The 16,072-nt window shown below is 48.4% G+C and overlaps 1 protein-coding gene across 2 annotated transcripts in view; it reads left to right on the top strand.

Annotated features, from left to right (window-relative positions):
• Nucleotides 1-16,072, top strand: part of P2RY4 (pyrimidinergic receptor P2Y4) — an 18,517-nt gene extending 2,445 nt beyond the window's left edge. Inside the window, exons 1-2 of one of the 2 annotated variants that reach the window (XM_090059867.1) lie at nucleotides 2,552-3,598; nucleotides 13,622-16,072. In XM_090059867.1, the coding sequence (XP_089915993.1) occupies nucleotides 13,638-14,711 (1,074 nt within the window). In that variant the 5' untranslated portion in view covers nucleotides 2,552-3,598; nucleotides 13,622-13,637 and the 3' untranslated portion in view covers nucleotides 14,712-16,072. Of the gene's footprint in view, nucleotides 1-2,551; nucleotides 3,599-13,621 lie in introns of those variants that run through there. The other variant, XM_090059866.1, reaches the window with a different exon arrangement.

The raw sequence follows: 16,072 nt of genomic DNA, 5'->3' as shown, positions 1-16,072 counted from the left end.
CCTGGACACTTTCTTTAAGAAGGCGGACAAGACTCCAGGAAAACCTGCAGCCAAGACTCCTAAGAAGATGCCAGCCAACAACCCTTCTAAAAATCCACCAAAATCACCTCAAAGAAATCCTTCCAAATCAATATGATTGCTATTTACAATATAAATACATTAATGTAGCTATATGACTCATCTATAATTGATTGAGTACAAAATTCTGGGTTATTTTGGTGAAAATAGTGTATCCGGCCTTGATTCAGGAATCAATCCCCCATTTATAACATTGTTCCTATGAGAAAATTGGTCCCAAGTTACAATGTTTCGACTTAAGATGTGGTTTTCAGGAACCAATTGTGTTGTAAGTCAGAGGACTGCCTGTACAAGATTTCCCTGCCAGACAATGGATACATGGGGTATATGGTGCCTCCAATGCTTACATAGGCTGTCAGGGATGATACTCCTTTTAGTGCTGGGCTGCAGGTGTCCAGCTTTTGCAAGTGGAAGCCTCAAGGCTCCACAACTGAGATTGGGTCCTGGCTTCAGCAGGAGCATGTCTCGCTGTGTGGCTCTTCCAGCAAGTCCAAAAGAACCAGAATTGAAGTTTTCCCTTTGGTGACTAGGTAGCCAGCAGATGTGTGCCATGACAGCCAAAAATGGATAGCTGTCATCTGGAGCAAAGGATTTTAGAGTCTTTAGGTTTAATGGAAGAGCTAAGCTACCCACCTGGTTGCACAACCTGCCTCCCTGGTCCAGAACATCAAGGATGCCTTTTCCCTCACTGCACTGGGCAGCCAAGGGCTTATTACCACATCCCAAAACCTCAGGTCTTTGCTTGAAGTTCTACTTATGCAGTTTTCACATGTTCTTGATTTTCCCGTTTTGCTGAGGTAGCTCCATTCATATCTTGTTGGTTCTTGAGAGTTCATTCATGCCAACCCTGATGTGCCTATGTGACACACACATATTTCATCACCCAGCTGCAGAGAAGGAAGTATCCCTTTCTGTCCTAGCAGGTCATAGTAGAAGATTGAGTGGGAGAAACTGAGAGACACGTTCCTTAAAAATAACACAAAAATTCCCCATACTCTCCACAGCTCATATCTCCAAGATGACCTGTGGCGCTTCTGCTGCGTTGCTCTGCTGCTGAACTCCCTGCTGTTGTAAGCGCAGACATGGTGGGGAGAGGTGTTTGTGAGCATTTCACACACACACTCCAAATATGGCTGCCCCAGGGGATTTCACAATGACTTTTATACAGGCCCATTGCAGTGTCACAGCTCTTGCTTTGTGTTTCTCCCATTCCACAAAGGTATCAATCTGTCTTTTAAGTGTTATGTGATCCAGCCACCTCCAGCCCAGATCACAGCTGGAGATGGGCCCATGTCATGTGACCCACCATGTGTTTCAGTGAGGTTCATAGAGGACATTGAGCAAGATTTTGTTTTCCTTTGGGCACATGCTGTAACTACAGTGTGTCAGAGCAGACTCCCACGTCTCATGTGTCAGCATTTCTGCGCTGAAAAATGATGGCAGGGTTGCTTTAACTAAAGCTCATTCGACAAGCTTTAGTTAAAGTGTCTCCACCACCATTTTTCAGTGTGGAGACTCTGATACATGAGACACTCCAGGCACTTTAACTAGAGTGGCTCCCAGAGACAAATTCTTTGGCTTGCTGGGAGCAGAGGCAGCCCTCGCAGAGAACAGTTCCCAAGGGGCACAACTAAAAAGGTTCCTGCGGTCCTGTGGACTGCACAGAAACTTCAAAAAGAAAACTTTGAAGGACAGGTCAGACCTACCTCACTGGGTCTGAGCTGGGCAGCAAAAGCTGGACAGGCCTATACTGCACTGAGGCATGACCATATAGCTGGGGTTCAGCCACGCAGCTAGGCTGAAACACCATAGCTTTAGAAACAGCAGAAAACAAGGCCCAGACATTGGACATTGGCTGTGGCCTGGATTTCTGGTCTCAGCTATACCCCATGCTGAGACAGTACAGTTACAAAACAGAGGGGGCCAGGCCCCTGTAGCCAGTAACTGCCAGCACCCATTCCTGGGCAATTAACACCCCCATGGTGTTAACCCACTTAAGAAAAAAAGAAAAGTAAGAGGGAGGAAATAGGAGTCTCAAACTCCAAAACAGACTTTCTCTTCCTCTATCTGTGGCTCTCCCTTCAAATAGTGTTTGCTTGCCTCTCCAGCAAAGAGAGGGACAGACCTTCCTTGCCCATGGGGAGCAGGTTTTCTGGTTCCCAATATAGCTGCACAGCTCTCAGCAGGCAGATGAATTAAGACCCCCAGACTCTTAGTGAGTTGTTCATATACGCCTGGTGTGAAATCACCCAAGCTTTGTCCACATTTCGAACACACCTGGTGTGAAATCACCCAAGCCTTGTCCAGTGTGGGAGGGTCACATTTCAGTCTTTCTCCCAGCCAATCTGCCTGAAGAATCCTCTGCTTCTTCTGCTCAATGAGCCCAAAGGGCTTTCCATATTTTCCCCAGATATGGGCCCCAGCTTGCCATGTGCTGAGCACTAGGCCAGAACAACAGGGGTCATCTTGCCCATATCAAAACACACGCAGAGGGGAAAAAACCCACAAAACACAGCTCAGTGTATATATAGGTGTTACAATAGAAAGTGAAGTCACCTGGGTTTCTGGTGAGATGATTCCTGGGCCAGACACCTCAGAGGGGCAGGCAGCACAAGGCAATTGGGGCTGCACAGACAGGACAAGGTTGTGAGGTTGGGTCAGTGCAATGCAACACTGCTGTCTCCCTGCAATGTGGTATCAGGGAAGCTGATTAATGCAGAGAAATGCTAATAAAACCAGTTCCCAGAGGTATCCCCAAAAGAGCTGCACAGCAAGGGACTCTCCTCCTGAGTCAGAGTCTTTGTTCCTGGCCACCCTAACTGGAATCTAGTGAGCACTGTCCAAGGGCTGGGAGAAGAACTGGGAAAGGGAGACAGAAGCCAAGAAGAGCAGAAGGGAGAGTTCATCCATGCGTGATGCAAGTGCCAGCAATTTCCCTCTCCCCTCAGCAGACTCCTTGCTTTCACTGCCTTTCATGCAGCAGGCTGAGTCCTGCAGCTCCGCAGACCTTTCTGTGGGAATGTCACAGTGGGAATGGGCATCCCCTGAGGGCTTTGAGAGTTTGTTGCCTATTTCAAGGGCCTAAGATTCGGGCAGGAGAGGGGCAGAATATCTCTGACATGGAACCAGGGAAGGACAAGGAGACTGTCCAGAGACAGTGGGAGAAGGAGGCTACTGGAGGCAGAGGGACAGGTCCCCAGAGCATGAATTGTCAGAGGCTGCACTCCCCACAGGGGCTGGCTCTGTGGCCCTCCAAGGAGCAGTTTCTCCAAGAGGCATATTATGCAGCTTTGCTGCTTTGAGGAAGGGAAGCTGGCACTGGCCTTGGCTTGCCCCGCCCCCGCCCCTCCTTCTTTGGCACTTTGCACAGAGCAAGTCTGAAACTGCAAGTGGCTGGGGAGAGGGAGCAGCGCGGTGATGATGGTGACTGTGGAACAGACTGGTCAGGGATGGGAACCAGCTGGGGTCCAACCCAACACAGGGATGCACAAGGCCTGATGCCCTGACACGAGGGAAAGAGGTGAGGGGGCACATCGGAGGGGCACCACGAGGGCTGTGACATTGTGGCTGGGGTGGCCACTGAGCAGCATTGCAGGGATCATGGGAGGGGAGGCAGGAGACAACCCAATTCCCCACCATATTGGGGCTTCACCAGTACTGCTGTGTTTGGGTTACCATGTTTCCCCTGCCGGGAAAGTAACCTCAGCCAGGCAAAGAAAGGTGGCTTGGGGAAAGTCCTGCACTGAGAGGCCAGGTCCCCTTTACAGCCAGCAAAGCAGAATCACCTGGGCAGGGAAGAAGCTGCTTTGGTGGGTGGGGGACACACTCACTCCTGGGGCTGCACTATATATGCTGCCACTTAGATGGCAAGCTGTGTGGGGCAGGGCCTGCCTGTTGTACCTGAGCCTATCGCATCTGGCACAGCAGGGCTTGGATCTCACTAGCTGTGTTGCACTGCAAGTACAGTGTATCAACCCCTCCTTGCTAGAGTCTTATACACCCTCTCAGAGACTCAGACTCAGCTGCACTGGGCCCCTGCTTCCCCCTTCTTCTTGGGCACATGTGTGCTATGGCTGCAGATATTGTTCCTGCCCCTCAAGGGAAGCCAGATTCTGAGCTCCTCTGAGGAAGGAGTCTGAGTTTTTTGGGCATGAAACAGAAGTAGCTGAACAACCAGCCCCACATTGTGTCACTGGGTAGACCTGGGGCTCAGGTCCCAACCGGGCCCCCTTCTTCTCACCCCAGTGTGGCTGTGGCCACTGCTTTAGTCACCTCTTCTTCTTTACCCCAACATGGCTACTCCTCTCTGCTCAAGTCAGCATTGCTTTCCCTCCTCACCAAGTGTAGGGGTCTCTTTCCCTCTTCTTAAAGTGACCACCGCATTTTCTACTGGGTAGGGACTTTTCCTCCCATCCACACGGCCACTTCCTCTTCCTCAGTCCAATATACCTTCCTAGTGCATGGCAGAGTTGCTTTATGTGCTGTTCTGATTTCCACTAGTTGTGAAAGATTATATAACTTCTCTTCCTCTGACATGAGGGAGAAAGAAGGGTGCAGTTTCTGCCTGTCCCTGGGGTGGGGTGGGGTGGGGTGGGAACCCTGCTGCACTACACCTTGCCAGAGCAAAAGGTCCCAGGAGCAGCTGCACCCAGTGGTGCTCAACTTACATGGCTCTGTGGATTGGATGAGTGGCTCAGGGCTGGTCTGCAGGCTGGATCACATGCAGTCAGCCTATATGCCTGAGCCAGTGTGGGGTTGGTGTGCAAAGTTGGTTCGTGGGTGTGACCAGATGTGGTGGCCCAGCCCTGTGCACTGGATCCTGCTGCAGAATGACTGTCTGCACTGGTCTGACTCCACGCACCAGACCCAGTTGCAGAGCAACCCCACATGCAGACACAATCTGGTGGGCAGGGGCATGTCATCCAGCCTGTAGGGCTACCCACGGGTCTGGAAATTTGGCAGTGCCACTGCACCCCCCACACGCCCGCCATGGCGGATCCTGCCACCACTACCCCACTGCCAAATTTCCACACCTGTAAGGAGACTCATGGGTTGGATCTGGCCAATGCGTCAGAGGTGAAGCACCACTGGCTGTAATACATACTTGGTACATCTTCCTGAAGTTTCTGTATTTGCTGCTGCTGCTGGGATGGGAAGGGACAAAAGGAGAAATTAGATCATTCTCCCATTCTGCAAGGCTTTGGGCTGCTTAAGCCCCCCTGGGATCAGTCAAAAGGAACTTTTTACAGGAAGTTTTACATAATTTCCTCCTTTGTTTTGCAATTTCCAAGAGGACAGTAGAAGAGAAGAAGAGCCCTGGTTGCAATCTGGTCTCAGAATTGCCCTGCCTGCCTTTGCACAACTGTTTGTCTATCTGTACATCAGCATTTCATAAATGCCTGTTCCTCTGTGCAAGGCAACTTTATGCTCAAAGTCCTTGCAATGTTCTTCCAGGGTGATGTTACACTGGGACACACAGGGAGGAGAGACAATTAGGCCATTGGCACTTGTATTCGGAGAAGAACGCAGGAACTTTGAGCTGCTAAACAAAATCTGGGTTCTTTACTGCCTCTTTCATTTTATTGATGCCTTTTAAATGCCTGGGTAAATATACAGATTAGGAGGTACCTGGCATTAAGTAACACATCAGGGTTCAAGTAACCACTCACAAGAGCATGTGCAGGCAGTGAGAAGATCAGCAGACAAGGTCTGGTGTGGGCAGTGGGAACATTTTGAGTTGACTGTGGGCCACAACAAGGCCTGAAGTGGACATTAGGGGATGGGTCAGCAGGATGTGTTTAGAGTGCAGTGGGATAGGAGCAGGGCTGGGAGTGGATGAGTGAGTTACAGGCAGAGTTGGGAGCCTCATGTACTAGCAGAAGGGGTTTCCTTCCTGCGTGACAGGGTAAAGGCCAGTGTGTCTTCCCTAACATCGGCCATCCTCCCTTGCTCTGCAGCAGCTGTGGCTTGTGGTCACTGTGAATTAGCATAAGTACTCTCTGCTTCATCAGTGGGTCTAAGTGCTGCTACCATCCTGTCTGGGCTGGAACGGCTGAACCAATGGGATGTTCTTGAGGGGAGCCCATGCTGCTTTATGTAATTTGGGATCATCACAGTCCTGTTGGCCTTAGATCACCTCTTATATAAATCTCACACCAGCCTTTCCTTAGGAAGATGGGGTACATCACCCTCCAGAAAGTGGCACTACTACTCCTCCCTGTGATCAGAGGAGGCTGCTAGAGTGTGAGGAGTGGGGCTTACTCCCCACCCTAGACCAAGAGCCTCCATTTCTCATGGCACAAGGGCAAGGCTGTCTGAGACCCCTCTTGGCTGGAAGTACAGTCTCCACCCTTCTGCTGGGCTGGTCCATGCTGCCCCTCAACTCATAATATCTGCCTGCTCCTCATCTGGCTGGTGAATCTTCTGTTCCCACCAGCTTTAGAGCCAATGTCAACAATGAGAGCAAATATGGAGCTTCCGCCTCTGAGCAGTGGCAGAGCCACTATTGCTGGGAGGGGCAGGGCTGAAGGAAGGGCAGTAGTGGGTTGGGAGAGGAATCTCCCAGATGACGAGGCTGACAGAGTGTCTCTCTCTGGGAGTTTGCTATGGGCACATGTCCTATGATACGTCACATTAGCTACGCTCTCCTGCCATGGGAGGAGCAGAATGGCCTCTGGGAGCAAACAAACATTCTGGCACCGTTCAAACACTCCCCTCCCTCTTCCAGGGAGGCCAAGTGTCTCTTCCCTGGCTTCCTCTCTGCCTAGCCCCACTTCATTCTGTTTGTCAGATGGCACCAGTCTGTCTATTGAGCCTGAAGTCCCTTGTCCCAGCAGCAGTATCTAGGTCATTTATTGTTGCATGATGCAGATCTTTGACTCTTCCCATTCCTGGACATATGCTCCTCTCCTCAAAGGCCTTGACTGCAGATGCCTCTGCTAGGAAAACTCTACCTGGTGACGTGGCTCTGAAAAGTCTTAGTCTGAGCTGCTCGTGTTCCCACTTAAATCAAAAGTGGGAACATCCAGTTGCATTCATGATTTGAATTAGTGGATTTAATAGTGGTTGAAATCAGCAAGCAGGAAGCCTTGATTTAAATAGGCCATTTTAATCATATTTGATATTTGTACTTTTTAGTTATTTTCCTAAGAAAGATTGCATAAAAACATTGATTTGCATCTAAATTTACCATTGACACTAATTTTAATGTATATTTTTATTTTTTACATTTTCTATTGTGTTAGAAAATGATGAAAAAATATTAAATGGTCAATTTTTTACTTGTGATTTGCGTCAATCTGCATTTGGATTGAAATTGGAATTCAGTTAAAATTCAGAAAAAATATAATTTTGTATTGTTTTATTAAGTAAAACTACCTTCTGTGGGGCCACATAAATGGCTATTATGTAACTAAGTAAAATAAGTTATCCAAATATATCTTCTGTTAAGAACTAAATAGTTCATTTGGAAGGCCATTTTATTTTTAGTTATTGAATTAAACTAGTTTTGGTCACCAGGTTTTAAAACTAGTAGATCTCATCATCTACAGCTCATTTTTATTTGTAGCTTAGAAGAGGAAAACAAAATGTTCCTTCTTTTTCATTTCTTATTTGTCTCTCAATTTTGAATGACTTAGTCATTGAACTTAAGTGGTTCAATAAACTGAAAGAAAAAAATATTTTCTGACCCACAGAAGAGGCTGCTGCAGTCAAAAGCTGAAGTACAAACTTAATTTCCAGGTGCTTACCTCTTGACTTTTACTGATTCCGTGATTTGACTTTCTTTAAAGCATGCACTGATCAACATTATTTATATTTAATTTAAATGATTATAATAGATTACAATATGCTTAAGTTTTACTATAGCTTGTCCTAAGTTTCAAATTTAGTTTGAATTAGGTTTATTTTTAAATGCATTAAATTTATATTAAGAAATTATTAAAATTTTACAAAATGGATTGCTTCTTAAATAACTGATTTTGCCCTGCACCTCTGGATCCTCTCCTGATTTGTTTGACCTGTATCCTCCCTGGAAGTCTTGTGTTGTTCTGATCTACATGAGAGATTCCTAAACCCAGCGAGAGCAATTTCATCCATCTGAGTTCTGAAACGAGTTCTTTGTGCAGCGTTAAGGAAATCCCTATGGGATTCATTAACTGTTCTTACCCTTCCTCATATTGCAGCCCTAACTGCCCTGACGATCTGTCCCACCCAGCTCCCGTTGCCTTTGTTAATTCTGATGCCAATCTTGTCCTCATATAATGAATTGCAGGGGAGATAAGGTTGCCTTCAGTTAATCATTCCATCTCCTGAGATAAGTGAGCATTCCACAGCTCCTATCTTCCAGCTGTCACAGTACTTCACTACCACATGAGACCCTAGCACAGCGAGAACTAGCAGTCTAGACTAGAGTCTGACAACGGTGGCTTCTAACTCACTGGCACCTTGGCCTCAGATTTGGATGGTTTGTTTTTCTTTGTCAAACTGAAAACTTAGGAAAATCAGGAGTCTCCATTGGTGAACCAGGTTTAGTTGCTCACTGTTCTAGGATGACTTCTCCAGTGTCCAGTCTGAAGCTGAAAAAATAAGGATCCAGCATGTGTCTGACTGTATGTGTAGGTCCAGAGACCGTCTGGAAGAATCCCACTGTAGTTACTACTGGAAAGAATCATCCCACAACTCCTGAGTAGGCACAGCTTGGTTTCTGCTACTCTGTTCACCAGAGTTTATTCTCCCATCCTTTCTGTATAGAACTGTATATACAATAGAACAGCTTCTATCTGGGCAGCAGGGCAGATCTACACCATTCTTCAGTTGGCAAAGAAGGTGGTGTCTAATGCTGTCCAGAGACACACCAGCCAGGCCACATGCCAGGTGAGCTATGTGCACCACTTCCAATTAATCAAACTTTCCTTGACTCCAGAAGAGCCCTGGGGGCTTTTCCAGGCCACCAAATATTCAAGGGAAACCGGTGTCATCTGCACAGGCAAAACAAAATGGATGGACAAAGCTCTGCTTTGTGGTAGCTGTGGTAGCAGTTTTCCTGGTCAGCTCTGCAGCTGGTGTTAGACTAGTTCTGTTGGCTTCATTGGTTAGCTACTGATTGCAGTTGGCCAAAATCCTATCAGATGTGCCTGTCATTTATGTATTTATACTGTGATCATCACAGAGATTGTGGAGTGCTGATTTACTGCTGCATAATCAATACCCTATGGCACATTAGGAGAGAAATGGAAAAAGCAACTGGTACTCAAAAGGAAATGGTTGAAGGTTTTTAGGGAGCTTACCTAGCTTGGGTAGGTTATGGGGTAATGTGCTTTTGTGAAAATATCACAGGCCCTTCCATCAGCAAATGTCCAGGGGTCCAGTATTACATGTCTGAATTAGGACATTTTCAGCAATACAGTACCAGGCTGGGCAATCAGTTTAGTGCTGGCTCACAGTTACTTAATTGCTGATACCATTTCATAAATGTCTGGACTTTTGAAGGTCTCCCAAGGAGATTATCAGAACCAAAGACAACACTATGATACTATAGCATCCCCCACAGAAAAATCTGGGTAACCACTTGTAAGAATGCCCTGCAGTTTCTTGCAGAAGCTTCTCTGGGTGGCTATGGACCTCTTTTTATCTGTTTACAGAGGAACTGGCTGAGGTAATATTTGATCAGGACCTGCCTGGTGCTCTCTGACCTCAAGGTGTTTGTTCTTCAGGGATATCACACCTAATTTAGTTCTGTAATAAACCAGTGAAGTAATCTGCACCTTTACAAGGTGGGAGGAAACTGCAGAGTGTTTGATCCTGGACTTCAAGCACCAGTTCAGCTTAAAACACAAATAAGTGTTGCAATCAAAGAGACCCAACTATAACAGCAGTGTGGGACTGTCCTGCAGTTGGAAACCCAACCCAGTATCCTTTGTTGTAAACCTGCATACATCAGTCTCACCTGTCTCCCCATTCGCTTGTGTTTTTACTACCATTTCTACCAGCACAGGGACCCTAGTGAAAAACTAGGGCCCCATTTTGCTAGGTGCTGTACAGGCAAGTGACAAAGACAACAAAGAGCTCACAATACACATGGCAAACAAGATGCAACAAGGTGGTGAGAGAGACAAATCAGATGGGAAAGACGGTGAATAGAGCATAGCATACTGCAGCTCTATGCCCTGCACCTGGGAAAGAAACGTCTTGTCACCAAATACCATCTCTGCATCCAGATGCCTTCTCTTTCTCTGAACTGTCCACAGTCTCATGTTTTCTGAATTATAAGACTAAGAACCCCCATACAGTGAATTAGGCATTGAGCATATATCTTCTGCCTGAGGTGTAGACTGTATTTTAGAAAGGGATCCAGTCTTGATTTAGTAATCTCATATGATAGAGAATCCCCCACATGCCTAGTTAAGTAGGTCCAATAGTCAGTTACTCTCAGTCTTTAAAATGCACATTTGCCTGGTTTCAGTTGCCACCTTTTGGATCTCATTCAGACTTTTTCTGTTAGATTAAAGCCACTCTGCTATAAGAAATCTCTCTCTTACTCAGGTACTTGCAGACTTTGATCAGGTCACCACCTAACCTTCTCTTGGATGAACAAAATGGATTGAGCTTCTCATTTCTTTCACTGTAACCTGTGTTTTCCAGACCTCACATAGTTTGGTATTTCAGCAGTGGTATCACATTTTCACGCAGTACTGATGAGACCACCTCCCAACTCCGGCTTGAAATTTTCCTGCCTATACATACAAGAATCACATTCTCTCTCTCGGCTATGGTATCACACCAAGACCTCATGTTCAGTTGGTCATCCACCCTGACCTCTAAAGCCCTTTCTCATGTTACTGCATTCCACAGTCCCTCGTGATATAAATGAGTCCTTCCTGCATTCTTTGTTCCTAGATGAAAGACCTTGCATTTGGCTGTATTAAAACACGCTATTCAAATGAGTTCACCTTAGCATTCAGTCCAGCTCAGCCTGCATATCTGTCCCTGTCATTTTCTTCAGATCATTGATGAAAGCATTTGAAAAGCACTCACCCATAAACAGATCCCTATGGGACCCCATCAGAAACACCCCCGTTCGATCACAGTTCCCCATTTAGAAGTCTATTGGTTAACCAGCATTTGACCCACAAAAGTTACAAACCAAGGTTGGCATGGGAATGACCAGTAAATCAGTTGCTGATGCATCAGACAGGTCCAAAGAAGAACAGTTTATAGCAGGGGTGAGCAAAACCTGAGCCATGGGCCAGATCTGGTCTGCCAAGGGATTTTGTCCTGCCCAGCCCAGAAGCAGGGGGCAGCCTGGGGCTGGTACGGCTGCCTGTAGGCATGTAGCAGGGCTGGGACAGCACAGCAGTTGCGCTGTGTTGGTGGCTCCTCCTGGCTGCTGCCACTGCTGGACCTGGTCCTGCTACCTGGGCAGCCCAGCAAGTCTGCCCTGCACCAACCACTAGAGGCAGGACCCATGCAGGCAAGGTGCTAGACTGGGCAGATGGGATGCAGCCATGGGCAGGCAGGGAGCAGTGCTTGGGAGCAGGATGGGTGGGTGAAGCTGGGATCACAGGGTGGGATTGTGGGGTGGTGACAGTGTTTGGCCAAGGCACAGCCACGATCCACTGCCCCCCTGGCCCTGCAACGGGCACAGGTTCCACAGCAAGGGTGTGCAGCTCTGCCCCTGGCCCTGCACTGTCACTGCCCCAAGACTCTGGACCCAGCCCTGAACACTGCTCCCTGCCTGCCCGCAACCCCATCTCTTCTGACTGGTCTCACACCCTGCCCACGCAGGTCCTGGCTGGCTTCCATGGAGACTCTGGGATCATTGGGCTGTGACAGCAAGGGCCTGGGGCCCCGGGCACAACTGCGATCCACACCTCATATACCCCTGCCTGCACAACTGGTGCATGTTGCAGGGGCATGTGGGCAGCAGATTATAGCTCTGCCCCAGGCCCCAGCCCTGCCTGCTTGTCCCACTCCCAGATGGCACTTCTAGCCCACTTGGGTTGGTTCCCAGATGGCAGCCCCATCCCATCCACACATGGGGTCCACTTAGGAAGTTTTGGTGAGCTGTTGTGTGGGGGGAACAGGTTGCTGACCTGGCCTGTGACAGCTCACCAAAACTCCCTATGTGGTCCATGGGCCCAAATAATTGTTCACCCCTGGTTTATAGCCATATTACACAGCTCCCCCCCCTAGGCTGGAGATGGGGAAATGATACCCTCATAAGAGGGCACGAGGGCCTGGTTCTACACTTTGCTGCTGGCCAGGATGCCCCATTATGAGGGGTATTACCACTGGGTCACTTGATATTCTGGTGTTGGTGATAGAACAGAGCAGTGGGCACTGCTCACCCATATCTGCTGTATGATAACAGATCCCTTTTATTCATTGAGTTGTTTTGTTGTCAGCAAACAGTTCATCAGCTTATGTCTTTTGCCCTTGCCCTGGATGTGACTTTGGTCAATTGCTAATGCAGCTAACAAAGAGATGGCTTCACCCACCCCTGGAACCAGCACTGATGCATGGTAACAAAGGAAGTGTGCACAAGTCACCCTGGGCTAGGTGAACGGAGATATTCACCACCTTTGTGAGCTCAACCTCTTGTACAGGGTGGTCAGTGGGATGGGAGACACTTGCCTCCTGCAGAGAAGAACTGGACCCTAGGCTTTAGATGTTCTGAGATGCAAGTGCAGCCATGTCCTGGTACACTTGCACTCTCTCCCCACTGTTTCCTTCCCCAGAGATTCATTTACCAAGGTGGTGCAAATCCTGAACCCTTCCCCTTATACAGTGCAACCAGGCAATATCCCACCTTGATTGTGACCTTACAGGTGACCTTACTGGGATTCACCTTCATCACGACTCCTCTTTGTGTGACTCAGCTCAGCGTTCAGAAACTATGAATGCCTATAATTCGCAGGGGCGGGAATCTGGGTTCTCTCCCAATGTCCATGGACACTGCCCCTTCAACGGGCCCCTTCAACAGCTCCCCAAGGATTTGTCCGAGCCAGAATGTTTCTCCAGGCAAGACTTTTTCTGTCCAGTGACTCTGCCCTCTTTCCTTTGTAAGTGGCCCCTCTGGGATCTGCTGCATTGTTAGGGTGATGCCAATTAGACTGAAACAAGTTTCAGAGCCACTGTGCTGGCATTTAGCTAGGAACAGCTACTGCTCATAAAGGTCTCATTGTTCGGAACAGAGTGGTTTATCGGAACAGGGTTTATCTGAGTAGCTACTTAAGTTCAAGGAGGGCTGGGGGAAAATAGGCTTTTCTATCCAGCGCATGCTGCCTGGGGTCTTGTACACACTGCATCATCCAGCACTGTTCCTTCAGCTGATTAAAGGGCATTAATGAAGCTCTGAAAAGGCGAGTAGGAAATATTCCTCGGCTGGGTGGAAAGCCCAATATAGTGGAAACACAAAACAAAGAACCATCAGAGCAAAAGAAGTATCTGTGGGGGAGGTCTGGGATCCTTCAACCCCTCTAGATCAAACACCTACAAGTAGCGGAGACCATTAACTCACACATTTTTGTTACTATGTCATTAGGTCTGGCTTAAAGGCAATGGCTGCCTTAGTGAGGACATATCCAGCTGCCTCGTTGACACCAACCCCTGCTTCTCAGATGACAGGAAATGCCACAGAGGAGAAATGTGTCTTCAATGAAGAGTTTAAGTTCATCCTGCTGCCCGTGTCATATGGGATTGTGTGTGTGGTAGGACTGCTGCTCAACTCCTGGGCCTTGTGGAAGTTCATCTTCAAGATGAGGCCGTGGAATACCACCACCATCTACATGTGCAACCTGGCCATCTCGGACACCCTTTATGTGCTCTCCCTCCCCACCCTAGTCTATTACTATGCTGATCGCAACAACTGGCCCTTTGGGGAGGCACTCTGCAAGATTGTGCGCTTCCTCTTCTATGCTAACCTCTACTGTAGCATCCTCTTCCTCACCTGCATCAGCCTGCACCGCTATGTGGGGATCTGCCACCCCATCCGTTCACTGAAGTGGGTGAAGACCAAGTATGCAAACTGGGTTTGTGTGGGTGTGTGGTTTGTTGTTACCATCTGCCTCATCCCCAACCTGGTCTTTGTCACCATCAGCACCAGGGGCAACAGCACCCTCTGCCATGACACCACCAAGCCTGAGGAATTTGACCACTATGTACACTACAGTTCCTCAGTGATGGTCCTCCTCTTTGGCTTTCCCTTCCTGGTGATTGTTGTGTGCTACTGCCTGATGGCCAAGAAGCTCTGTAAAACCAACTTCTCCTACGTGAACAAGACCTTGCCCTCATACAGGAAGCGCTCCATCAAAATGATCATCATTGTGCTCTCAGTCTTTGCACTTTGCTTTGTTCCATTTCATATCACAAGGACGCTCTACTACACTTCCCGACTCTTCCAAGCCAACTGCAAGACCCTCAACATTGTCAACTTCACCTACAAGATCACACGACCCCTGGCCAGCATCAACAGCTGTATAGACCCTATCCTGTACTTCATGACTGGGGATAAGTACAGGGGAAGGCTGCGTCGGGCTTTAGCCAAAAGACCTAAACCCAACCTGCCATCTGTTTTGAACCTGGTAGCCAAATACAAGGAAAATGGCTCATCCAGCACCACAACTAATACCTGAGAAAAGTGGGTGAATGGGAGATACTGGAAGCAGAAAGGTATTGGAAGGGTGGGCCCAGATGAGCCAGGGTGTTCCTAGTCTGGAATAGAGGCCTGGTATTAGGAAAACCAGCATAACTAGATAGTGTCACTGTAGAACAGAGGCCTCCTTCACTCATGTTCTCTTTTGAGGTATATCCACATGTCCTGGGTCTGCCTCTGCCATTGTCATTCTGGCACCAGGCTTAAGCTCTGGCTGTTTCTGATCTTGGTTTACACCCCCACTCCCTGAGCGTACCCAGCTTCTCAGGACAGACCCCTACCTCAGATGTTCTGAGAAGAGCCACAGGCTTCTCAGCAAAGCCTGGGAGGGCTCCACAGGTTAATGCCTAATGGATGATAGGGAGAAAAAACTTCTTCTTCTTGCCCCAGTGTCCATCCTGCAGGGCAGAGGGTCCAGAGGACTTGTCTAACGAAGAGCCTGGTATGCTGCTACACAGTGTATTTCTTGCCTCAAAAGTGAGAGGGGCAGTGAAGGAGACATGGTGGCTCTCCTCTGGCATGGGAACCTAGAAGCCTCAGTGACAGCAAAGAAATGTAGCTTTTCACAGGCATGGCCTCTTGGGACCTCCTAAAGGAAGCTATTTCAAACAGGCTGGGGCCTTGTGCTTTAGGCAAAGTGACTGACAGTCCACTGCCTGAGGTGCAATGCTATGGAGGTGAGGGAACGAGCACAGGACATGCTGGGTCTGATGCTACAAGACACAGGGGCTTAGGTGGGAGAAAAGGAGCCTGTCCTAGTGAGGCAGAGAAAACTCCTTTAGAGCTTCGATGAAAGCGACTCAAAGAAGAGAGTCTGAAGATTAACAGAGGAAAAGATGAAAACTGCTTAGCACTGAATAAATGTGAAGTGACCTGACTAAGTCTAAACTGCGTCAAAGGCTGCCCTTCATTCACTGGGAATCTGGGACAGCATGTGCTAGTGGGGCCAGCTAGAGGGAGGCATGGAGGCACAAAGCAATATCTGATCTGGCAGGAAAATCAGCTGGCTTGTAGGTGATGGGGCAACCACCAGTGCAGGCAGATGAGTGCCTCCCGGGTACTGGCTCCAGCACCATAGATGAGAAATGGGGAGGGGGCTGGACAGGCCCCTTTGGGAGCAGCTGAGAGCGATGGGCGAGGTTGTGTCCAGCAGAGGTGAAGCTGCTGGTGGAGGTGCTGCAAACACTGTGTGCTGCTTCCCACACTGTCCTGTGGGGCACGCAAGGGAGTGACTCACATAAGAAAAGAGCATCTCAGCACCTTCACCCCCTGCTCTCTAGGCAGGAGGACAGAGGAAGTGGGGCAAAGCCACCTCCCCACCCAGGGCTATGACAGGGAAGC

The sequence above is a fragment of the Crocodylus siamensis genome, chromosome 8, assembly GCF_052110815.1.
Source record: "Crocodylus siamensis isolate JL-2025a chromosome 8, ASM5211081v1, whole genome shotgun sequence".
NCBI lineage: Eukaryota > Metazoa > Chordata > Crocodylia > Crocodylidae > Crocodylus > Crocodylus siamensis.
This window is presented reverse-complemented; position numbering and strand designations above follow the sequence as displayed.